Source organism: Branchiostoma belcheri, unplaced genomic scaffold (assembly GCF_001625305.1).
Source record: "Branchiostoma belcheri isolate BF01 breed outbred unplaced genomic scaffold, Haploidv18h27 scaffold7, whole genome shotgun sequence".
Taxonomy (NCBI): Eukaryota; Metazoa; Chordata; class Leptocardii; order Amphioxiformes; family Branchiostomatidae; genus Branchiostoma; species Branchiostoma belcheri.
In genome coordinates this window covers 3,266,937-3,293,022 of record NW_017804353.1, presented here as the reverse complement: position 1 = coordinate 3,293,022, position 26,086 = coordinate 3,266,937, and the positions used below count along the sequence as shown (strand labels likewise).

At 41.4% G+C, this 26,086-nt stretch overlaps 3 protein-coding genes across 18 annotated transcripts in view; 1 reads left to right on the top strand and 2 right to left on the bottom strand.

Annotated features, from left to right (window-relative positions):
- The window catches only part of LOC109484603 (neuronal calcium sensor 1-like), a 35,330-nt gene extending 25,888 nt beyond the window's left edge, over positions 1–9,442 (bottom strand). For 3 of the 16 annotated variants that reach the window (XM_019787931.1, XM_019787934.1, XM_019787933.1), the window contains exons 1-3: positions 9,174–9,429; positions 5,576–5,600; positions 589–637 (exon numbers count right to left, since the gene is read on the bottom strand). In XM_019787931.1, the coding sequence (XP_019643490.1) occupies positions 589–637; positions 5,576–5,600; positions 9,174–9,237 (138 nt within the window). In that variant the 5' untranslated portion in view covers positions 9,238–9,429. Of the gene's footprint in view, positions 1–588; positions 638–5,575; positions 5,601–9,173 lie in introns of all 16 variants that reach the window. The other 13 variants (XM_019787942.1, XM_019787928.1, XM_019787927.1 and 10 more) reach the window with 11 other exon arrangements.
- Positions 9,443–9,790: 348 nt separating this feature from the next.
- On the top strand, positions 9,791–19,174 carry LOC109484636 (anaphase-promoting complex subunit 2-like). The gene is made up of 15 exons (XM_019787982.1): positions 9,791–9,888; positions 10,246–10,435; positions 10,834–11,051; positions 11,529–11,689; positions 12,038–12,170; positions 12,495–12,635; positions 12,989–13,154; positions 13,396–13,513; positions 13,678–13,859; positions 14,339–14,553; positions 15,145–15,198; positions 15,663–15,792; positions 16,154–16,282; positions 16,776–17,005; positions 17,317–19,174. Exons 1-15 carry the CDS (start codon positions 9,814–9,816, stop codon positions 17,521–17,523), a joined length of 2,349 nt encoding a protein of 782 aa, XP_019643541.1. The 5' UTR covers positions 9,791–9,813; the 3' UTR covers positions 17,524–19,174.
- Positions 19,175–19,412: 238 nt separating this feature from the next.
- The window catches only part of LOC109484656 (serine O-acetyltransferase-like), a 6,913-nt gene continuing 239 nt past the window's right edge, over positions 19,413–26,086 (bottom strand). Inside the window, 11 exon segments of the mRNA XM_019788003.1 lie at positions 19,413–19,805; positions 20,072–20,163; positions 20,606–20,759; positions 21,072–21,249; positions 21,584–21,733; positions 22,188–22,267; positions 22,439–22,525; positions 22,690–22,723; positions 22,945–23,057; positions 23,411–23,624; positions 25,956–26,086. The exon segment at positions 25,956–26,086 is cut by the window's right edge and continues 31 nt beyond it. Coding sequence (XP_019643562.1) covers positions 19,731–19,805; positions 20,072–20,163; positions 20,606–20,759; positions 21,072–21,249; positions 21,584–21,733; positions 22,188–22,267; positions 22,439–22,525; positions 22,690–22,723; positions 22,945–23,057; positions 23,411–23,624; positions 25,956–26,086 — 1,308 coding nt within the window. The 3' untranslated portion in view covers positions 19,413–19,730.

Below are 26,086 nucleotides of genomic sequence, written 5' to 3'. Positions count from 1 at the left end.
CTATCTAAGCCAAAACAAGCACATGACACTGCTGTGTTTCACCACTGGATTGACAGGAAAGGTCGGATGTTTTAACATGGCTCTCTCTGATCACATCTGTACGGCTTGTCTCAGCCATAGAAACATGTCGGAAACTAACACAGACTGAAAGGTGAATGTGTTTAATGCCAGCGTACAGGTGTGAACAGGTTTCAACAATATCACAGAGCCATTAGGTGTGTGTATGTGGGGGGGCATGGTGGGGCAAGTTAACTACTTGTACCTGAAGGCCATAAAAATAGCTCTTGTCAGGCCACACCAATTTACTTTGTTCCTGGATTAAGAAAAATAACACTGGAAAAATTTTAGTGTTACAAGAGAGAGCCTTGACAACTTTAGACCTCAGGGAGGGTCCAATGAGATTTATGATGTGAAGTAACTTTTTTCACTGTTTTGGATCTGTACCCAGGATGTCGTTGTTTGAGCCTTTGTCATCCATATCATCAAATCAGTATGGCCTATCAGTACTACTGTACAGCTGTACACGTCTACTGATGTCTCCTGTAGTCTATCAGATCACAAAGGGAAGCAGACAGATGAAAGACAAACCTCTTTCCGTAGCGCGCCGCTCGGACAGTCTTTCATGAAGTCACGATGCCTGCAGGGACAAGAGAAGACATCCAATTAACTGCCGCGCTCTTGTTTATCAAAGCTATGGTATCGCCACGGTAACTGGCGGGATCACTATGGTTACCGGAAGGACAGATATGCTGCCGGTAACCAGATTGAATGTTGTTTGTCTCTTTGTATCAGAGTCTAAATAAATGTGCATACAATTATTTCTGGATCATTAAGTTGCTGTTACCTATGAATATTACTGTATTATTAGATTAGAATAAATCTTATCTACCTTTACTGGATTTTATCCATAAAAACACAGCATGTACATTAATATTACATACATGATACATGATTATTATACAGTACACACAATTTATGACAGGACTTACTAATACAGAACAGCACAATAAGTACAACGACAAAATGATTTATAAACAAATTGTTAAATTCTGTGTTTAGATTTAGAATTTCTCTTATCAGCTGACAAGTGCTGTGACAAGCACACATTACTGGATCTTGTCAAAATACAGGAAGAACTATTAAATAAACCTGAGGAATCGATCCTGTTTTGACAGTTGAGTTTGGATGAATGTCTGTGATTCTATATACAGTAACTGGTTAGCATGTCACACTGGTATCAATCTGAGTCCATCACAGAGCTTGAAGTTAAAATGTCAGACGTTTATAGTTACCGGTAAAGCATAAGCTGGGTTTGCTATGGATTATGTTTAACATTTTATTACCTTTGTCTAGAGGGTAATATGCTTTGTACTAGTAGTATGTAAAATCATGTTTGGATGTTCTTTAGCACAATAACTTGATGAGCTAATATCTGTGACACATGACAAGGTGACCCTGGCAATAGTCAGGTACCTAGGCTAGCCGAGGAGCCGAGGAGCTAGCATGTATGTTCCCACAACAATCTCAATGTTTTTCCACATCACAACTAAGAGCAGTTTTATCTACCATTTCAATCCACACAACACGACTCAATGTCTTCAATTCAATATTACAGTCTGAAAATTGTTCCATATCAGTATGGAAAAATCTCCAGGCTAACATTACAGTCCACAGATTGTCTCTCACCACCTCTTCTGACCAACCATCCCACACAGCCAACATCAGAGATAACCTTGCCATGTGTTACACTTACAGACAGTTTTATCAGCCACGTCTGACTCAAGTCAACACCAGCATTACCCCACCACTGGCCTTCCCCCAGATAAAGTCACAACAACCAATCTGACTACTGATTCAATTTCTGCAGCAGTCTTTGTGCAGTAACGCAATTTAGTACTGCTGTCCTTTTGCAGTTGCTGTTTTTTACCTTCCGGGATGGAGGCAATGTTTTGGGTGTGTTTGTGTGCTTGTACAGTTGAGTGACACCATGTGGGTGGGGGGAATTCCCTAACCACAGATCACAACATGCATCCACATTTGTATCTGCCATATGACTCCCCAAGACCTGAGAGCATCATACCCCACCCCCTCCAAATACTTTGAAATAGATTCACACACACACACACATCAACCCTCCCCTGCACTAATTTGATTCTAACCACCCGCCCGTCCCTGCAACAGTTGATATGAGAGACAGATGGGTGAAAATCCAATTTCTCCACTGCGAGCCCTGCCCGGGTAACACGGCCGATCGATGATTTCGTTATTCCGGGCAGTTATACGAGATGGGCGAGAAATAAACGCAGCTCGGGCAATGTTTGGGAGCTCGTTCTGCGCATTTCCAGCCAAGGGCGTCGTGTTGGGAGCCGTAAATTACAGTGGGTTGGACAGATACAGTTTCACAGGTCATCCTCTGTTACCAGTACTGTTAATCCTCAAATCCTGGCAGTGGTTTGATTTTCCTGTTCAAAATTTAGGTGCACACAAAAAATTTAGGGTGCACATTACATAACATACAGTAGAACGTCAGCAAAATGTTATTACACTTGTACAAATCTTACAGTGTCTCTTCAGAACTATTATGTTATTCTAAAGCTAACTTCAAAATTTTTACTCTAAGTAAGATTAATAAAAAAACAAAGATTTTATTATTTTTCTGACACTTATATTTGAAGGACTATGCTGCACCTTAGTGTGCCCACTAGTCAAAACTAGTGAGGGGCACAGCTCCAATTTCATATGCAAAATTGCACTCACCCAATATTTCCAGCCAGCTCTACATAACAATTAATAAGACACCAACTTCACACAGGCACATAGTACTTGAAGCAGCAGCAGCTGGTTATATATAAATTATATCACATCAAACATGGCACATCTGAACCCTGTACAGACAGCTACATCTGCTAAACATGCCCCTGTTCACAGTGTCTCCTTCTATTTCTGGAGCTAAAAAAAGAGCAGCGAGCGAGCGAAGACGTCTATATCAGCCAGCCGTAATGAACTGTGCAGCCGTAAGTCTCGCTGCAAAGTGAGTGGATATTAAGCAATTATTACCAGTACAGATCTATCTATAGAAACCCTGCCTGAGGTACTTGAAGCAGCAACAGTTATTATTGCAGAGGTAATACGCTAGGTGGTCCATGAAGTGCTGTATTATTAGAGCCAATAATAAGAAAGGCTCCGTGCAGGGCCCAATTGCATCTCACTTCAACTGGAACTACGACTCAAGAGCAAGCCAGATGTTACAAAAACAAACTCTCCAATTTTTTTCTAGATTTTGTTTAAAATTGCTTCTCATCACTTGGTGTATATCTTAAAGTACTATCACATCAAGAATATATAGAGGAAAATATAATTACTGATCTCTATTCCTAAATTAAGGTCTGGAGGAGAATGTTGTTTGCAAGTTGATATGGAAAATGAATTTCATGTATATGTCATGTATGCACATGTAACATGTATTTATGATAAATGTAGCTGAATGTGTATCTGAAAATGTCACCAAATTTCAAGTCAGGCTTTACATTAAATATTGACATACATGTAAAAGATTAAGTTGTATTTTTATGTATTTTTAGCCATTTTCCATATAAAAGCGTGCCTTCGGCGGCATCCCTTAATTTAGCTCGGCATCTGTAATCCACAATGAATGCCTCCAATCCACCCTGTAACAAAGCCTTATTAACAACATTGTTGACATACCAATGACATGTTTATATGCACGCTGCTGTATACAGTCAACAGGATTTTTGGCATTGCTAGTCATAATTAGATGGATGGTACCATCTACCCTGTCTTAGGTTGGGGGGGGGGGAAATGAAGCGGTTTTCATGCATTGTAGGTGATGTTTTAATGTTTTTCTTCACTATGGTATCGAATGTCACTTACTCAAATGTTATATAACATTTTTATAACAATTGAATTCTTCAATATGATTTGTAACAAACTACAATTTTTTTATATGAGTATAATTTTATGTTCTCGCAGAGAAATACAATTCTTATTATATGAGTATAATGTTATGCTCTTGCAGAGTATTCAATTTTTTTCTTCAGTATGGTATCAAATGTTACTTATTAATCAACTATCAATTTTTTATAACAATTGAATTTTTCAATATAATTTACAAGAAACTACAATTTTTTTATATGAATATAATTTTATGTTCTTGCAGAGAATTTGTCAACTCGTGGATAAAATTCCAGCAAATACGCAGTTACCAAAAACATGGCTTCAGTCTTTGGTTGTGTAACACAATGATTAAGTGAATAATACTTGACTTGCAACGATTTGTCAAGCACTTAATGAAAGTATTGTTCCAGTCCTAATTGATCGTTAGATAACGGGTTTCCGTGGCTGAACAGCAGGAAGCTTTCAAATTAGTCTGAATTTATGGGATTCCCCCAAGGAGTGATTAACCAGCCACCTGTTAGTGGGTGGGACACATGACAAATTTCAGAACAGGAGAGAAGATGAAAATAAATGGCTACAGTTGTTTTTCCTGACTGTTTTCTGCAGTATGATTCTCTCCATGCCTAGGGCTGCACTGCAAAGCAGTGTTGAATCACTGAGCGGGCTACCCTGGCTAAAGAAAACAAAAATAATAATAACGATAATGATAATAATATATTTTCAGTTTGCGAAACCTAAAAAGTGCTTAAAAATTTACTTGCAATTTAAGAAAAACTTTTTGCTGATACCCCAACCACTGTTCGTACCATATTACAAAGTTCAAGCATTAACAAGCTTGAGGAGCTAAATTTGAGTAGAAACTCTGAAATCATCAATATATTTACATTAACATTTAACCATAACATTTACCACAAATTATAACACATTCTATAACATTTTCCCCAGCAATCTAGACAATATTTCTGCAAATTCTACATGTCAGGTTTGACTTTGAAGCCCTCCAAGCTTCAGTGGGTTTCTGGAGCCTGTCCAAATGTGCAGCTCCAGTGTTTAATGTGTGCCCACTCACTGTGAAATAACAGATTTCCCCATGTGTAGGTCAGGGGAGAAACAAGATGTAAAGAAGGGATGTTAGAACAGATATGTCAGACTCAGAAAAGCCCTACAGGGTGCTGATGTGAATACTAAGTTTCTTTGTCTGTACTATTCTAACCACCCTTCAGTGTAAAACACCTATTTCAGAGGAACACAGCACTAGCTAGGTATAGTACAGTTATACTTGTACTAGTGACCACCTGGCCATTGATAAAAAAAATTTACAACCTATACAAGTGCCACCTGGTTCAGCTACATAAAGGACCACCTGGTCATTGATATACAATATACAAATGTACACTCGAACCTTACCTGTACTAGTGACCACCTGCTATACATGTATAACAGACCACCTGGCCATTGTGGCCACTTTCATACACAACCACCTGCCTACAGTGACATGATTTTTTTTTCTTTTAAGTCCCTTGAGTGATCATTGTTTGCTGTAAAAGGAACTTCCTCTGACTCCCATATGAATTATACATGTCTACATGGTTATACGTAAGTCAAATGTTCACTGATTTAAATTTAGAGAATTTCTAGAATAGATAAAATGTCTACTTACCATTGTTGTAACTCCTTCTTGTCAACTGTGAAAAGAAAGAGATGAAATGTATTAGGACACTGAACATAAATTGATTTTCTAGTCATCATTATATGACACTGACATTGCATAACCCTGAGCCCTAGTGCAGTTGCCTATTAGTACTGATTACATACATTTTTCATTTTATATTTCTCCCAAGGTTTGCCCTTAAAATAGCTACTCGTTAGTTGGGTAACCTTGGCTGCATGTATACCAGCCAAACACATGAATAAATTTCACCAGCCAAACTTTCAGCTTGTGTTGGTTTTATCGTTGTGTAAACAGGAGTAAAAGTTCAGGTCTAATCGCTTGTTGTGTGACACAGTCCACAGGCCAGAACAAGTGGTGTGTTTGTACAGCACACACATCAGTCCATTCAGACCAAACTAACCACACCACAATCTGCCAATATATCTGCACCCCATTCAGAAGGGAAAACACTCAGGATTGGGTCCAAGGGAGGGTCTGAAAGGGTTTCTGTTATGACATTTTTCATATGACCTGTTTACAAGTTTAGGGTAAAAAAATTGACAAAGTTATGCTTTTGCTTGATATGCAAATATTTGTTTTGTAAGTGCTTAATAATTAAAAGATTCGGTACGATTCGTGTAAGTGAGGTTTTTTTTTCTTTTTCATTTTATCAGTTTTAGTTGACAACAAAAAAGTTATATGAATTTTTTTTCCTAATGATCGTTATATTCACAACTACACCTCACAAACACTCAAACCTACCTGTACTTCTTTAAATTCATTTACATTCGCGATGGCTTTATTTTCATACAAGGAGGGAAAAGGAAGTTTTTGCTGTGCTTAAAAAATCAAATTCACAACTTTGAAACAATTGAAAAATTATTAATATTTTTATTATTATTATTCCATAGTACAGTAGCCATACATTTGAAACACAAATTCACATGTCATGACTTTGCAATGGAGGGGTCGCCGTAAAAAATGCAAAAGTGAAAATTTCAATATTTACAGTACACGTAAGGCTGTAACCTGATACCACTGTCCCAAATACTTTGCCAGCCTCCATGCAGCTGACATTTAACCACTGGATCATGTTTACTTCTGGGGAAATGAAGATCTGAATTAGTAAATATTTTCTCTCTGAAAGCTAAAGGTGACGACTGATATTGTGTTCAGCTGAAGGCTACTATACATGTATGTTACATTGTTAGGCCACAAAATTTTAAATCATTAAAAATGTTATGAAAAGAAAGCCTGAGTACCAGATCTAAGTCTCGGTGCACTTAAGTTTTATGCCATACATAATGACATGTTCAATTTTTTTCTGCCCTCTGCTTTTATTAGCCTGGGTTCCATCCTGGTTAGTTTACGTACGCTCCCACGGTCGTTGGTGGTAGCGACTGTGGGAGCGGACGTAAACTAACCAGGATGGTACCCAGGCTATGCTTTTATAGTTATTTACATAAATGCCTGAAGTGTTTGTTTTAATTACTAGTTATACATATTAAATGGGGCTGAGGATGTTACTGAGCACTGAGCAGCCTTTGTAACCCCTGCTTCTCCTATTGTGTCAGTTAGTCTTCAATCTCAGTGAGTCCAGGTTGTCTCTAGCATTGACTTTGATGTTACTAGAAGAGGTACTATTCCATTCATGTAACCGTGTCTTGTTCCATGGCAATGACAATATGACAAGAGAAATAAGCCTGACAGTACACAGCACCACTTTCACTATCACACACCTGATTGGGTACTAGTATCTCATCACACAGACCAGACTTGATGCTATCTGATCACACAGGAACCTCCCAATCAGCCATGGGGACATGCATAATTCATATGTCCTGATCACAGACACACACCAGGATAAGGCACGGGCCACAGCTCATATTTCCGCATCAATCACACAACAATTAGGACAATGGACAACAGGTGGAGGATACAGAAGCTACCTGTGGCACCTGTTCAACCCAAATAAAGGTTTTCACCTGTTCAACTCAAAATAACCAAACATTGTGTGTTCTGTATTTCCCCTAGGGGTCCATGTATCAGTGCATGTTTCCTTTCTGAGACTAAGGAGATTATAAACATAACCTTTTTGCTGACACAAATACAGTTGGGCCTGTACTGGTTACTTGGGCCTGTACTAGATATGGTGACCACCTCTAGGCCATTATAGCCACTTCTTGATAAATTTTTCACTCACCCACCCACCCAAGCAATAAGAATCCTGTCTATGATGGCCACCTGTCACCTGTGACCATTTCCTGATTCTGAAAATGAAAGGTTTTACTGTACAATAGAAAGTGGCCCAAACAGGGTGGACAATTTCCCAAAGGAGATAGCCAGTCCTGGTTTCCCCATGAATTAACTCATCTAGAACAGACTTCTCTGGTTGATGACCTAGTTTAGCAAATTATCCACTATACTTAGGCCTATTCAGACTGTATTTCAGGTAGAGTATATGTTTATGTACTTCATACATTTTTGCAACCTGTGTGCCAACTGAATGGTACTTGGCAGTGGTTACCAAGTCCAAGCAGATGTGTGAGGGAAAATGGTAACATTCTCTTTCCTTTTCCTGAGTGACTCACAGCCATTTTCAAGACAGGGCTGGGCAGACACGATATGACCTTCCCTCCTACCATCTACTTGGAGGCAGAAGACAGTGGAGTCTGTCAGTGAGTAGCCAGCAGGTCTGTTGATCTAGTAAGACGATCTGATGTGCACTTGTTGTGCTGTGCAATATGCTGCAGTCTGTCACAATATGATATACAAGGGGGCAGACCAAAAACAATGAAAAAGGGGTGGGGTGGGTGGGGGCTCATAATTTGAAACTAGCCTGATGCAAATCTCAAACCGATACAAACTGCACAAAATTGTACGGTTTTAGAAATCATTTTGGTATTTGATAGGTTGGGGGAGATTCAGTGTACTATATCATGACTGCTGTGCTCCTGACACTACAGTTAATGTTCAGTCCCTAGCAAGGGCCTTGTCAATAGAGTAGGCGTACACAGCCCTCTATGCTACCGTGGTATGTTTATAGTGGTATTTTCCTAACCAATTCCTTTATGTCTGTGAATTTGGTCAGTTTTTTGTTGCTTTTCTGCTCGCAAAATGCGCAGAGAAGCGACCGGCGTGGCGAAGCGACACGGACAAGCATTTCAGCTATGGCCTGAACTTTCCGCCACTTTATTTTTAGCTTCCCTTCTCGTCAGCCTTTCCCGCTAGTGTCATGGGCACGGGGGAGGCAAAACCCAATAAATAAACCTCATTACCCGCTGATAGATCTATTACCGACGCTAACGGAAAGCGTTAGGCCGGAACAGACTGTATTTGTGAGAGTACCGAAGCGATGAAGGGCAAAACTTCGGGCAAGGGTGGCGGGGTAACCCGCAGCCGGAAACTAGGCTACCCGGTCCCCCACTCCGGGACGTGGTTCTTCCAGAATTCTTTAAATAGCTGATATCGCCTGCTTGTGTAACGAGGGGTCGATCGGACAGAATGCTTACTAACCACACAATAAGGAAGTTGCGGGGAACCGAAGACACAAAACTGAGACGCCTTCAAGACAAGACTGTCATGAGACGCCGACGGAACAACTCACAGTAGGTGCACTCCTGAAGTTCCTTCATTTCCCCGGCCGTCAGCTTGCTGCCGCTCTTCCCCATGGCGGATATTCCCTATTTGAAGAGTCCTACAGAAATCCTACAAGTCCCAGCCCTTGCCTACCGCTCCGATCTTGAAGAAAAACGCAGCAGGAATCTTGGAAACATAATATTTAGGAGGAGAAGTGCTCGGAGCTCGCTCTCTCGGGCGCCATGATGGGAACATCCCACGTCACGTGACTTCCAAATCAGAACAAGTCGCCGGAACAGTCCACTTCACAACAACACGGGGGTGTTAGTTTGCAGTTTTTCCCGTCCATTTCATTTGGGGTCGTTTTTATTATTTTCCAATAAATGATTTCTTAATTTGTTTATTAGCCTACTTTTGATAACACCACAGACCACAAGACCTGCTGCAAGGTGCCAGAATAGTCCACTTACTCACAAAATTTAGGGGTGTTGTGTTGAACATAATTTTACTTTTTCTGATCTCAGAAAAAAAAGGAAGTAAAACCACACTATGGTGAACTTGAACCATATCATACTTCTTTGTATTATGTGTAGTCACTGAAGGTACGAATAATTTCTAAAAAGTACCCATCGATTCCGCTAGAGGGCGCCCCGTCAGGTTAGAAAAAAATGGCGGCCTCAGTAGAGAATTTGGGCGCCGCTTGGAGCACAGTAACTGCCGGTCTACTGCCGTGCCGGGGACAGGTGAGCTTCGTCAGCTGTGTAATAGTGGAAATAACCAACATATGTTTGGATAACTGTGTGTAAAAAGAAAGTTTGAGGTAGTTTTGAGGCAGTGGCGACAGGAAAAAGTGAGGGGGGAGGGGGGCGTATGTTTTTATACACACGAAAGGGAAAATTCAAGAGTATAGCAAGTTAAATTAAAAGCAGAGTAGAATCTGTCCAGTATCTGTAAACACAATAACTCGAGAAGGCTTAGATGAATGATCTTGATATTTGGTAGGTGGGTAGGTCTTGTTGGGACCTCAAAACGATTAGATTTCGGCCCCCTTGCAGCTTGTTAAGGTACTGCATTATTGAGATGTCCTCTTGTCCTTTAAGGCAAAGAAGCCCCCGACAGATGATGTGTTGAAGTCAGCCATCACGGTTCTGGACCAGCATGGGGTGGCTTTCATCATAGAGGAGTGGTTCCTGGAGTCCATGCAGTCCGACCTGCGCGAGAACATCGGACCAAAGTTCTGGAATCATTTCAGTGCAGAGAGCAACGGGCCTAAACAACATGGAGCTGACGGTATGTAAATTCACCAACTTTTGCAGCGTGGTCCTTTTTCTTGTATAAGGAGATTCACAATTACGACTGCACATGCCCAGTTTCAAAGGTGACATGATCTGTATCTATAAATTTTCTGTATAGCCGTTATGACCACCCATGTGCACATTAACACACCAGCTTTTCATTGAAGGACCAGTTACACCAAACCTTAGCACCTCTGCAAGCATTGTTCAAAGCTATCTAGTGATAATGCCCCTACTGTACTTGGTGACAGTGAGGTCCACTCTGCAATAGTTCTAGTTCAATCCTTGGTCTGATAACTCTGGTACTTGAAGGCATGGCATGTTGTTCTAGCTACTAAAGTAACACACTACAATGTACTAGTAATAAGAAGCTGTTATATGTTTATATAACAGGTACTCTGGTCACTGCCTTTCGCGAGCTCCACGCAAGTTTGTCGTCGTACCTCCCGAGTGTGGACGTCTTGGAGAGACTGCGGCAGGAAGGAGCCAAGCAGAGTCTTAAAGACAAAGTCCTGCTGATCTTCAAGGCTCTGTTGTTCTACGACATTCCGCTGAAGTTCCACGGGGTGGTGAAGGAGTTCTACAGCTGTGCCTTCAAGGCTTGTGAAGAGGTTAGATGTAATCTAGATCTCCAAGCAGATGTTTCAGTTGCTGCAAAAGACAGTTTCGAATTGGCCTGGCAGTGTCCTTTGGTGGCTATAATGGAGACTCCTTTGGCCAATGGATACTGTCTTGCCACTGTATGATCTGCTTGGAGATTAGTCAGATGCTTGTTTGTTTGTTCCTTTGCCAATTTTAGGAAGGTTTTTTTTTTAGTGCTGTTTGTATGTGTATGTGTATGTGTGTTTCTGTGTGTTTGTTTGTGCGTGCACTTGACATGTTACAGTGAAATTTCAGTAAGAGGATGAGATATTTGAATAGATGGGAGGGAAACAGTAATCTAACAATGATCTCCACAAAACTGATCATGTCTACCAAAGTACTAACTTCTCCCTTTTTTGTCTATCACTTTGTTCAGCATGTTACTTTTTGTTCAAGCACAGACAAAATCAAACTGTTGTCTCACAACAACATCCTCTATATCTTAGGAGCTGCGTAAGAATGAGAAGACGTCCCCAGATGAGGCTGGACCAGAGGAGGAGGAGGAAGAGGAGGAGGAGAGTCTGACATGTGGAGGATGTGAACAGGAGAAGGATCGCTGCTCCTGCACAGAAACTCTCACTCTGTTTCACCAACTCAACACTCAGCTGTAGGTTGGAGTAATCATTGATCAGTTAATAAGGTTATAGATGACTATTGAAAATTGTTCAATAGATTGTGATCAAGACAAGGATCTACATGGATAAGTTCTGATTACAACAGCACATTTAAAGGAATTTGTGCCATTCTTGTGAATAACTGTGCTCTGTAACATATGTTTTATTAGGCACAGTTTGGGCCTGTTGATGAAGTGAGTATGTAGTTAGGCTATAACAGGGTTTGGGTGGTGAATAACTGTGCTCTGTATTGTACTGTAGGTTTTTTAAGGCACAGTTAACAGCTGTAATGAGTTGGGGTAGTGACTATGTATTAAAATGCTCTGTAACATATTGTTTAGGCACAGTTTAGGCCTGCTGGAGCGGGTATGTGGGGAGGCCGTAACAGCCATCATCCATGACCGAATACAGCAGCACATTCAGAACACATGTCAGGGCGAATTCGAGTCACAGTTTCTACACCCTCTCGAAAAGGTATGTATGTCAGAATGCATATTTTTGTTAAAAAATGCAGAATATTTCTTGAACCTAGAATTTAAATTTCACATATAGAATTGAGGAAAAATTTGAAGATTATAATTATGGTTTGAGAAGCAAACACAACACGGCCGCAACTCGCAAGAAAAATTTGTACATGTATATGTGTTATGAACATTATTTTGCAGTAAACAGAAAGAAGTATTTTCAGCCCTGACTCCATCTTTGACAAAAGCATTTTTGGACTCGGCCATTTTGTTGTTCATCTGCAGTTCTGTTCAAAGTTGCTAGGTGGCATTAACAAACATGGTTGTATTGCAGTGGTTGACCAGTAAGGTGGTGAGCTGGCTGCACCTTGTGTTTAAGGGCTCACCTGGGCAGGCAGGTGAGCGGGAGGTCAGCGCCAAGACACAGGAGTCACTGGACAGGTGGCAGACAAGACTGCTCTACTTCTTATACCAGGTGAGGCAACGCACCAGGTGAGATCACAAGATTGAGGTAACTTTCTATTTGGAGAAATTTGCCATCAAAAAGTAAGAAGTTTTGGATTTCTTTTGAGTTGAAATTTTATAATAGCAGTGTTTTTCAAGACAGTTAGTAGTAATGCCCGGACTTGGTTAACGTCAGTCTTTTTACATTTTTAATCCAGTTTCAAGTCCTTCTCCTTTTGTTCCTTCTACCACTTTTTGGCAACGCCTCTGGTGGCAAGCTTAATAGTACAGTATGGAAGCAGTCAGCAAGAATTCCACAGCAATTCCACAGGAATGTCTCTTGAATTGTCCATGCATTTGTATCTATTTTTCCATGCTTTACAGACTTACGGCACTTTGCGGATCTCAGAGATGTTTGACATCATCGTGGAGTTTCCTGACAGCATGTCTGCGCTGGAGGACCTGAAGGTCTGTCTGGAGAAAACTGACCTGCGACAGGCACTGGTCTCATCTCTACGGTCTGCCATCGGCAGGAGGCTGCTGCAGCCTGGTGAGGTCTCCTTCTTAGGCCCAGGGAAAAAATGTTTTGATTCCTGTCTCTCAACCGACCAAATTTAATGTGCAAAGATTGGGTGTAACAGGTCCTTTGGTGCCGCCATGCCGCATGCCTGTGCTGGGAAGCTGGTGTGTTACGCTGAAGGGCGGTTATACCATCTATACTGATACAGATAGTAAAATGGCTTTTTGTAAGCTAAAACTCTTGTATTTTTTCTCATCCTTTTTGTCCCCAGGTGCGACCACCTCAGACGTGCTGAGTCAGTACATCCTGCTGGTGAAGTCACTGCGAGTGTTGGACCCCACAGGTGTACTACTGGAGCTGGTCGGGGACAGGATCAGGCACTACCTCAGGTAAACAAACAAACAAACAAACAAACAAACAGAAAACAATACAATAAAACAGTTATAAAGCTATCATATACTAGTATTTTACTGTGCTGACAGGTTTCAAAACATTTTCACTGTAAAATATGGTTTAACGCTAAAACAAATGATGTTTGTACTTTTTCCTGTAGAACCCGTGATGACACAGTGCGTAAGATCGTGGAAGGTCTCACTGAAGACGAGGGGGGTTCAGACCTGGCGGATGAGCTGATGAAGGGAGATCCCATTACTCTGGAGGAGGGGGTAGAGGAGGAGGGGGACGACCCCTGGGCCTGGACCAAGTGGGAACCTGACCCCATTGACGCCGATCCATGTAGGTTCATTAGGTTTTCCTTATCATCATCAATGCAGATCCTTGTAGGTTTCATTTTCAAGACTTCCTGTCCTTATAGCCCGAGAAAATTAGGATGAAGTTGATTTTGAAGTTTTAGTCATGGCTAGACACGTTAAATGACCCCATTGATACAGATTTTTATGAGTACTAGTATGTTGTACTTTCTTTTTGTTGTGTAATGCTTCACTAATTGAGTTTCTTGGTTCTCAGACATTTCAAGATTAAGGCAGACATCATGAAAGCATATGGCAGGGTAGAAACCTTGAAATATGACTGAATAAAACTGTTAACCTTGAATCGCTTGATGACTTTAATATCAAGTAACTCATTGGACAATGGTGTCATCATCTTTGGCAGTGGTTTGAGTCTTGAGCTCTGGAACACACAGCCACTTACAGACCCATTTATGTATGTACATGTATGTAGTCTAAACGTAGCATTTTTCAATTCCTTTTCAGCTAAGACGTCGAAGAGCCGGCGGTCGCCAGACATCATCAGCCTGCTGATCAGCATCTACGGCTCCAAGGAGCTGTTCATCAAGGAGTACCAGTCTGTCCTCTGTAACCGCATCCTGTCCTTCAACTACGACCTCACCCGAGAACTCCGCAACCTCGAGCTGCTCAAGCTGCGCTTCGGCGAGAGCCAGCTGGGCAACTGTGAGGTCATGCTCAAGGTGAGAGGTCGGGGTGCATAGGTCAAAAGTCATGCAAGGTCAAAGGGTACAAGTGGCAAAAGTTGTACAAGGGTCAAAGGGTTTGGGGTAAGCCAGCTGGGCAACTGTGAGGTCATGCTCAAGGTGAGAGGTTGGGGGTTGTGAAGGTCAAAAGTCATGCAAGGTCAAAGGGTACAAGGGTCAAAAGTCATACAAAGGTCAAAAGTGTTTGGGTAAGCCAGCTGGCCAACTTTGAGCTCATGCTCAAGGTGAGAGGCCAAGGGGTGCAAAGGTTAAAAGTCATGCAAGGATTAGATGGTACAAGAGTCAAAAACCTCACAAACATCAAAGGGCTAAAAGCCATACAAGGGTCAAAGCGTATGGGGTTCAAAATCTGTATAAGGGTCAAAAGTTGAATAAGGGTCAAAGAGTACAAGGGTAAAAAGTCATACTATGCACAACTGTTATAATGATTATGAAAACAACAATGAAATCTCATCATGGTGCCTGAAAAGCCTACATGTACATGTATATGCACTAGGCAACTTTGTGGCATTCATTCTTTCATTTATTTATTCTAATCAGATGTTATTTCTTTTATTTTTCTTGCAGGATGTCCAGGACTCGAAGCGCGTGAACGACTTGATCAAGTCAGAGAATCTGATGGAAGTAAGAGTGGAAGTTCTCTGGTCTTGGGGGCCCGTGGTTGGTGGGCTGCGCAGTGCACGCTAGGCACGGCTCCGCAAGGCAGAGTAGCATGAATGGTGTCTGTACAGTCCTGCAGTGCCACCTGTCAGCTTATGTAGGAACTGCAGTAACTGAGCTTGGCTCTGCAAGGCAGTCTCAGCATTGTGAAATGGCACAGTTAGACCCTGCATGTGCAATTCTTGTGCTTGAATGAATGAATGAGTGAGTGAGTAAGTGAGTGAAGAAATGAAGGAATAAGTTGATTCATTTTGCAGCAAGAGGCTCAATTAGGTATCACTTTCAAAGTTTTGCTTCACATTATAGCAGGATCAACTTCGTGCCTGAATTTCTTACTGGGATAGCTCCTGTAGGGCTCTTCTAGCAACAGTAGAGCCCTGCAGTGGCTATCCTCTGGTCAGGTTTAACCGTGTTTCCCCCAGCAGGGCGTGGCGGTGTCCGGGATGATCATCTCTGCCCAGTACTGGCCGCAGCTGAAGGAGACCAAACTAACGCTGCCGCCGTCTGTACAGCAGAGGTTTGACAGCTACACACAGGCCTTCCAGACAGTTAAGGGTAAGTTTAAGATTTTCACCTACACAGAAATAAACATATTGTGGGTCAGTTCCTTTTTTTCCAAATGGTAAAAAAAGCACCAGTATACTCCAACATCTTATGCTTGGAATAACTTCCATAAGCTAGTAGGATGGTACATAAGACACTGCACCCTTGGTCAGTTTGATCATAGAAAAGTGACGGAGGAGTAGAAACAGCAGCTACAGTAAAGTATATCAATTTGATCAACAACAATCATAATTAATGATAACAATTGCAACAGACATCAAGACTGAGAAATCCTGGGAATCGCATTATGTATCACTGAAGTAACTGAAAAATGTGAAGGATGAATAAATGTTTATTCATTTGTTTGTTCCAGCGAGCCGCACCCTGAACTGGTTACCACAGATGGGCCTGGTTGACCTTGACATAGAGCTGAAGAACAGACGACTGTCTGTCATGGTCAACCCTGTGGTGGCCACCATCATCATGCACTTCCAGGACAAGGGTAGGGGGGCTTGCCTTTCTCCTTAGCACTGTTTAACTTTGTTACATTGTTGTTTTTTTAATCAGTCCAAACAAGGAAAACATATTGTTTTTGCTCTGTTTCCTCTTCTTCTTCTCCATTAACCAATAAGGTCAATGACCTGAACCAGACGCCTGTTATGGTAACTAGTGTTGGGTTACATCATGTTGTAATTTATAGCAGGAGGGATTTAGACTTCTGTCCGATTATTTGAATGTGTTTGAGTAAAAATTAACAGAGCAGACTATATGCAAAGGTAAACATTATGCATTTGCTTTGCAAATATTATCTTTCTAGTTGTTTACAGAGTGGTGGACGCTGGATGAGTTAAGCACCGCCATGCAGGTTCCGTCCTCCATGTTGTTTATTGTTTATTTGTTTTTGTTTACAGAGCGGTGAACGCTGGACAAGTTGAGCACGGCCATGCAGGTTCCGTCCTCCGTGTTGTTAATTGTTTATTTGTTTTTGTGTACAGAGCGATGGACGCTGGACGAGTTAAGCACAGCAATGCAGGTTCCGTCCTCGGTCCTCCGCAGGAGAATCACCTTCTGGCAGAACTACGGCCTCATCAGGGAGAACCCGCCGGGCACCTATGTGCTCCTGGAGGAGGGTGCTGATCACCATGGCGATGTGATGATTGACAGTGACGAGGAGACGGAGTCGGCCACGGCCTCGTCACAGGAGATGAGGGAGGAAGAGATGCAGGTGGGTGGGGCTGAGGCGGTTGCCATGCCAACTCACTAGGATTTTGTCTAACAAGCTCAAGGCTTTTTGTTGTTAAGTCCTGAAATCTGAAATTGGGAAAAGTTGCAAAAGTTGGCTTGTTTTGGACAAAAATCATGTAATACCTTCTCAATTCATAAAAGATGTACATGTAAGATTTTTTTTCCCACTCACAGTGATTTTTAAGTTTTTGCATCTATCCAATGGATTGAGGGTTTGCTCTCTTTTTGTGGAGGAAAACCAAGGATTTTTACTTTTTGCTTAAAAAAAAGTTTTTGTTTTTCTCTCCCTAGATGTTCTGGGTGTATGTACAAGGCATGCTGACAAACCTGGACAGTTTACCGCTGGAGAGAATCCACTCCATGCTGAAGATGTTTGCCATGAGAGACAATCCCATAGAAATCACACTACAGGAGCTCAAGGCCTTCCTGGACAGTAAAGTCAGATCACAGCATCTGCTGCTCTCTGGGGGAAAGTACAAGCTGCCTAAAAACAGGTGAGCAGTGCAGCAGTGACACCTATCAGGCCAGGCAATAACTGCAGAGAATACCTTACAGTATACTTGTCATTGTATATCAGGTTCGAATTTCTGGACAGTCAAGTCAGATCACAGCATCAGTTGCTTTCTGGGGGAAAGTACAAGCTGCCTAAAATCAGGTGAGCAGTGCAGTAGTGCCAAATACCAGGCCAGGCAATAACTGCAGAGACTACCCTACAGAACACTTGTAATTGAATACCAGGTTCAAATACAATGTATATGAGCAGTCAAGGCCAGGTCACAGCATCTGCTGCTTTCTGGTGGAAAGTACAAGCTGCCTAAAAACAGGTGAGCAGTGCAGTGATGCCATCTTGCAGCTAAAACAGGAACTGCAGAGACTAGCTGACAGAATAGTTGAATATCACTTTTGAACTTGGATATTTGAACAGTGAGGACAGGTCATAGCAGCTCTTTGTTTTTTTTGGAGAAAGTACAAGCTGCCTAAAAACAGATGAGCAGTGTAGTAGTGCCATCTTGTGGATTTGACAGGAGCTGCAGAACTGCATTAAAATACATGTATTGAACATAAATAAACGAATAGATGGTCAAAACTATAAATCGGAGAATCAAACTGAAGTGAGACACATTAAATTCCAGGTTCAAGTTTATTTGAAAGTTTGTGTATATGTACATAAGATGTATAAAATCATGTTGCAACAATGTTGCCATATGCTTGTAGTGACTGAGCATGCAACAGTATATGGTAGAAAACTGGCAGTACATATATCTGTATATCACTTGATCCTGAATAAAAAATACATTGCAGAAATCTTGCAATAATCTGACATGATGCTTGATTCTTCATCTCCCTTGCCAGTCCAGAATTGTTAACTTCTTGAAAAAGAACTTGGCAAAATGACAGAAATGAGGGTGACGGTACAAAATTATTGTTTTCCACATTATTTTATAGCATGAAGTATTCCACTTGTACAAAATGTAGTTGAGCGTGTTATACTATATATCATGTTATCTTACTCTCTCTAAGTGCTGAGTGCTAATCACTGAGCAGAGAAGCAGTATTTACCATTTTTCAAGTCTTAAAAGTTTGGTATGACACAGCTAGAGTTTGAATCCCATATTGCAAAGAGAAGACACATTGCACCAGTGTCCAAAGTTATAAACTACCGGTAAATGCGACACCAAAAAAGTTTTTCATCCTCTTTCTATATTCTAAAACACAATAAGGCACCATGTACAGCATTTATTTGCTATTTTTTTCACATCTCATCTTGACTTACTGGCCAAAAACATTTTCCATTTTTTATGTACAATGTAATCATGAAAACATGATTGGATTGGCATCATTTAAAAATTTTCCATGGAAGTATTTCTCAAATGTTGATTTTCAAAGAAAGAATGTACTCTATGGTACATTTTATTTTTGCATAGCAATTTATGTAAGTCATCTGTTGCAGATAGTATATACAAAGCTGGGAGAACCCATTAGCAATTATGACTGGTTCGCTGTGCACTGAAGCTAGGCCGTTGTTAACAAGTGGTTTTGGATTAAGAACTTTGCCTTTTAATTATTCACCAGCCTGATGAAATTATTTATGGAATTAAGGCCACACCAATTTAATTTGTTGGTTCTCGGATTCGCCTCTTCGTTTTTTTCTGATTTGCAAAAAAAAAAAAAATTTGGTTCTGGTCCTGAATCAACTGAAAAATGCTCATGTTTTGCCCCCAACAGTTGAGGAAAGTCCTTTTCTTCCTAGTTGTTACAGTTTTCCCATCTATCATTGCAGTGGTTTGATTAAAAGTTCAAAATTCAATGTTTAAATTTTAACCCGGCCTTTTATGTTGACTTCATGGCTCATTTCGTAGCATTTAAGCCTATAATAGGATGCCTAGACCTGTTTTTATTTTTATTTTTTTCGCCCTGTCGCTTCATATTTTTTCTGAAAAAATCCGAGAACCAACAAATTAAATTGGTGTGGCCTAAGTTGAAATGTAGCGCATCAAACACTGGGATTAAATTAGGAAAGAAGCTTTCAACGGTTATTTGACAATTTACATCATACAGTTAAAGCAACACATGCACCCATACTATTGAAGCTTATGTTCCCCACTACCTGAGTTGTATCTACATTGTAAGAAACAGGCATATTCCTTGGAATGCAAGTAGTAATAACTTAAGGAGCTTGGATCCACCAAATGAAGGTTACGTCTTTACAGAAAGTGTTGTTTCTTATTTTTCTTCTTCCCACCATTGCCATTCTCCTTCACTTCTGTCTCCAAGAACCCCTGCAGATGGGAAAAAAATTGAAATCATAAATTAGGAAAAAAACTGATGGAGCTTTAATAACAATAAATGATAGCTTTGTGTCAATATACATGTATGAGATTTTGTTTGCTTTTGGTTGGAAAACTGAACCTTAACACATACAAGGATTTTGAGTTACTAAACGTGCCCTTCATCTTGTGTTTTTTATGCATAAGATCTTCTTCTTCTACAGTACCACTTTCAAGAGCAGATATTTATTGAATTATTGATTGATTGGTTGTCTCACCTTTATTGCTGTTCCGACACCGTTCAGGTCCAACAGGAATGTGTCATGCCCAAATATGGAGTTCAGCTCAAAGTATGTGACTGCTTCATTTCCTAAAGATGTAGAAAAAAATCAGTTACCAAACACAAACAGCACACTTCCTGGCTTGTTTTCCTACAACTTCTCTATGCCCTTTGTCCCTAGCCTGGTGTCCCGCCTTGTTAGCTTCCAAGACCCGTTACCCAGCTTGTTGGCTGGGGAGAGGACCAACCTTAACAAGGCTGTCCCAAGGCCATCAACCCTAACCTATGACCTGTTAACCTACAAATGTATAACCTGACATGGTGAATGTAGTAACTTGGCCAACAGATCTCTTGGATTTCACATGAGGAAGAAATATGACCATGGCCTCTAAGCTATGATGCTACCCCCTATCCTCTAACCTTACCCTATGACCCCTTACCTATGACCCAATGTTGCTCCGTACTCCCATGACCATGATGAGACAGAAACCTATGACCCTACTATGACCCCTAACCTATGACCCTTACTGACCTGCTTGATGTAACAGTTTGGCCAGCTCTCTCTGCTGCCACACCGGGAAGAGGATGTCGCTCTGTACTCCCATGACCATGATGGGACAGCGAACTCTCTGCAGCCCCTCCACCATGCTGCTGTAACCATCACTGATGTCAAACAGGTCCATAGCCTGCAAGGGAGACAGACATGGTCATTAACACATGTAACCATTGACATCTGCTCTATGACCGCGTAATTGCTGATGTATGCTTTTTGAGAGGGGGATAGTGTCACAGTAGGTTGTAATTACAGTGACAAGGCAATTGATTTTTAGCCATCAGACTTTGACTAGGAATAATTTCTGTTTGAAAACAAATTTTCTGTGTGCATGACCAAACAAAGGAAATGAGTAAAAACATTGATAGCAGATTAACAAAATTATAGAGAGACTTATAAGTAGATTTAACAAATGGCATGACTGAAAGAAAGATTCTGTACCCACCTTGGAGATGTAGAGCAGGGAGTTCGGGTCATACTTAGACATGAACTGTGCGCCCTGGTAGTCGATGTAGCTTTCGATCTCAAACGTCGGGCACAGGCTCACGTTTCCGTTGATCTTCTTCCTGCTGAACCTGATCTCCCACTCCGGACCACTGCGGTACGTCGTGGTCGCGATCTCCCTATTGGCAATGATCAATCAATTAATTCATCAATTGGGACCTCCCTGAAGGTAAAGAATTCCTCAAGGCACCGAATACAGCAAGTTAAGTCTTGGAGTCAAAATACTGTTCAACTCAATCAGGCAAGCTGAGCCATATTAGAAAGATAAACATACTTTATGTGATTACTGATGTATGCTTTTGGAAAAGGGGGATAGTGTATGTTGCCACAATTTAGTAAGTCACTTTGAGACCAACCAACAAGCTGTTACATGTACACCCAAGCTTTGCACATATATATATATAACCACAGGGGTTGTTTAAAGCTATGAAGTAATCAAGTCTCCCATCCTACCTGGCCATTTTCATGCCCTGCCCTGGGTACTTCCCGTCGTAGTAGTACCCGTTGTTCCAGTGTGGGTCCTGCATGATGCAGCGCCGCTGGAGATACCTCATCGCGATGGACGCAGGGTGGGACTGAGCACAGGCTGAGATGGAAACCACCCTGTAAATTAACAAACAAACAACATCAAGCTTAGAGGTACCCCATTTTGATGGAGCAACATAAACACGAATGTGTGTAGATATGTAAATATTGTACGTTTGTTTGGGAATGCATCTATAGCAGTGACACCTGTGCTGCAGTGCAATGTGAACCAGTCAGAATTGCCCCGAGGAAGGTGACAGATGGTCAAAACGTCGGCTGAATAAAAGACTTGGTTGTGCAATAAAAAGAGTCTTTTTACTCAAGTTACCAACCTGATGAAACTATTCACGGATGGGAAGCAATGTAAAATCGGAAATCTGAATGCAAATACCTATTACTGGTACTAACAAGCTATATACATTGTATATTATAACGTTACCACAGTGATCATCTCAGGAGTCGAACAACTGACGTGTACATTCTGTATGATCATTGGTATCCAAGGCAACAGTTGCCATGGCAACATACTGACCTGCCCACTCTGTCTGGGTACAGTGCCCCCGCCATTAACGATATCATTCCTCCCAGGGACGGGCCCACGGACGCATGGAGCTGCAAGAATTAGAAAAAGGATTTGAAAGTTGGAAGACAATGGTTCATTTGTATCTGGAGACCCGGATACATTCTGACCGAGTTGAAGATGCTATGATACTGATAGAATAGACGGGAAGGAACGCTCTTCAAAATGATGTGCAAAAGTCTGGTGTGCTGTGAGAGGTTTACCTTGTCAATGCCCAGATGGTCCAGTAACATGAACTGGGAGTTCACCATGTCTGCTACAGTCACTATGGGGAAGGTTGTGGCATAGGGCTGTGGGCAGAAAATAATTATATCATATTCATAATGATTTTATCTCCTCATAGTTAACATGAGTGATCCAGTGAGATTCTATCTACTAGTATAGAAAGCTAGTAGGTTAATTGAAATTTAACAAACATGATCCTATTAGGACAGAAACACTTGAAACTCTGTACCTGGTCTGTGAGAGGATTCTTTGAAGATGGTCCCCTGGAATAAAAAAAAAAGGTAAGGTTGTGGCACCAATTGGAATGGCACCAATTTGCATTTGTTGTTGAGATAGGATGCAGAGAGGTTAAGAAGACTTAAAGACTCATGAGGACGCTTAGCAGTCTCTGATGTTGTTTACAGCTTATTTACTTTAGTATTGACTTTCATCCTGCTAAAGTAGCATTTTGATGTGAAAATTGTGACGAGAGCAGACTACTCACGAGGATCCGTAGCAGCCCCCAATGTTGTTTGCACAGATGACAAAGAAGTTATTTGTGTCTATGGCACAGCCCGGACCAATGAACGCTTCCCACCAACCTGGAGACGGATTCTCCTGGGAGAGGAAGGAAGGAGGGAATGAATGAATGTATGAGAGAATTAATTAATGAATCAGAATGATAGTTATATATACATATATATATATATATATATATATAGTGTCCATTGTTTTCTCCTGCTTTTCCAGGTGCTATGTGCAATCAGCCTTCAGGCAATAATCTTTGCATTGTGTAAAATGAATGAATGATTTTGATCATGCTTTATGTGTCCCATCCTCTGTAGTTTCCGCCGGCTCTCTATTAAATGTCGGTAGCCAGCGACAGCTGGTGGACACTACGGAGGATGGCACCCAGGCTAATGTTAGGCCATTCTGATTTAATGATATAAATGACATCCTTGGGCTCATACCTCGTGACTTCTGGCGTGTGAGTTTGCGGACAGGCCAGTGTGGATGATGACGGCGTTACTCCGTGATTCGTTCAGCCGTCCCCACGTCTCGTATGCCACCTCCAGCTCCGGCAGAACACCCCCGTTCAGCTCGCAATGGAACGGCTCGTCCGACTGGAACAGTTTGTAACCCGACACCACCTTCTGGTAGGTGGGATCTGGGCCCTGCAGGGATCTAGAACGGGAAATAAACAAAACAAATAAACAAAACATTCATGAAAGGAAGCAAATTTTAACCCAACACCCTTGTCTGGAATGTAGAAACACCAGTAACCTGATACCACTGTGGAAACAAAAAAACTTCCATATAAGGAGCACCTGTAACCTGATACTACTGTGGAAACAAAAAAAACTACCATATAAGGAACACCTGTAACCTGATACCACTGTGGAAACATGAAAAAATTCCATATTAGGAAAATCTTGTAAGCCAACACCACTTTTTATTTATTAGTATGTGGAAACAACAAAGCTTTCCTATATGGAACACCTGTAACCAAGGTGGTAATATTGCAGTAAGTAATGTGCTGGATGTAACCCAACACCTGTGAAAACTGTGAAAATAACAAAACTTCTGTCTGACTGATAAGGAATCAGAGAGGGCTGGTCGGTGGGTGGGTGGGTCGGTGGGTGGGTCGGGTTTGTTACATGGGTGAGTTAGTGTTTGGGTGGGTGGTGTTCGATCTGGGAATATGGCAAAATCATAAAATGATACTAGGTTAGGAGAATAAAGGGGGGATTTTGGTCAGCAAAATAACCATAAAACAAACACTCAACCTGCCACTGCACTCCTGGCTAGACCTGGAACATACGCAGAATATATTTGAAATATTCTTCACGGACATGCAAGTACTAGTAAACATATTATACTTAACATACACACAAATTACACATGCTTAGCTTTGACTTCCTCATCGACATATATACATGTATTGTAATACCTCCTGAGTTGGGTCAACCCGTCTATAAAACCTTTACGACATCATAAGAGTAAGTTTTTGGGGCAATATTTGCATAACAATTACAGAAAGAGACAGCCGTTATGAAAGTGGGACATTGGAAGACACGCGTCATGCAGGCGTGATGGAAAATCCCCAAACCTGACCAGATTCCGTCATCTCTAAATCATCGCCTAAAGACAACTGCCTTGTATAATGTCCTTGCTTTGACAGACCCACTTTTCCTCTTTGTAACAATGAGATGTCTTTGTTCTCACAAGGAAGTCTCTATATAACGTTACTTAAACCAATAGAGAGACTGCCATTAATAATTTCACCAGGTTGGTGAATGATTGAATAGAAGTTTTCGATTCACAACCACTTGCTTAACATGTGTCGACATTTCAATAACCATCTGTCATCTTTCTGCTGACTGGAGCGTTACTAGGTCACACACTAAGGTAAAACACCAGGTTATGCTTCATTGCAAGGTGAACCAGCCATAATTGCCCTGATGAAGATGACAGACTGTCATTGAAATGTTGGCTCTTATATGTTAAACAGGTGGTTGTGAATAAAGAAATTTGCTATTCTGAATGCCAGTCTCCTGAGAACATTCTGGCCAGCTCTTACGCTCCAGATAGAGGTGTTAGAATTTCCTTAAGGGCATGTTGCCCAGGGGCTGAGTCTGACCTTAATGGTCTGGTGTCCATGCTATTAATGACCACCATGTCTGGTCTGGACCAACACGCGTGCAATTAGACAGGTGTGCACATGTGGGCCATCCTTTGTTACCTGCTAACCCAGTGTCTAGTTTCAATGAGGATTTCTTCCCTCTATTTTACCATAAGTTGAAAACGGACTCTCTCTTGTTTCAGGTATTTTTCCAACGCCTTTTTATTCCTTGTTGAGGTCTTGAAGTGCTGCACATTTCATACGGTTTGCTGAGCCATTGTTGGGTTAAAGTTGTTTTCCAGGATTTGATATTGCCGAAAAAAATGGACCCAAACCACGGCCGTTTATAAAGCGTTTGATATAGAATTTAAGGTTCATGATAAAACCCCTTTTCCACTAGACAGAGATGAGCGACCAGAAGGCGACTTGTATAACCCTTGGTTTCATAATTAATTGGAAAATGATGCGCGATGCAAAAGTATGATTTAGAAGACAACAAAACACACATGACTTTAATAATCGTTCTTTGGCAACGAAATTCGTTTAGAGATTGCAATATTGGCAAATACATAGTCAGTCATGGCTGAGCGCATGATCGCAACCAATCTAGTGGAAAGCCGGGAAACAGGTCGGGGCCTTAGCCAAGAAATTCACTGACTGTATATATAATCTATTGAATTTATCTATCAAGTTATTTCTTTAGCTATAGTTACCATACATGGTGGGAGGATTGTCATAACAGATGACTATCACCTGTCCTCTTCAAGATGTCAAACCTGAGACCAGACCGTGTTGAAAGTTTGAACCACAGCGGGAAGGGTCCCCATCCCGTGAATCCATTGAAATTGAATGCTATTCAATTATACTAGACTACTAGCTACATTAGTACTCACTTTTTCATCATACACGGAAATGTCGTCTCATGCCCCCTAAACAGCTTGGTCTCCGGCTGTGGTTCGGGCACGGCGGCGCTATGCTGGCCCCGTGAAGCCTGCTCCCCTGCCAGCGGGGCGGCGGCGGTCTG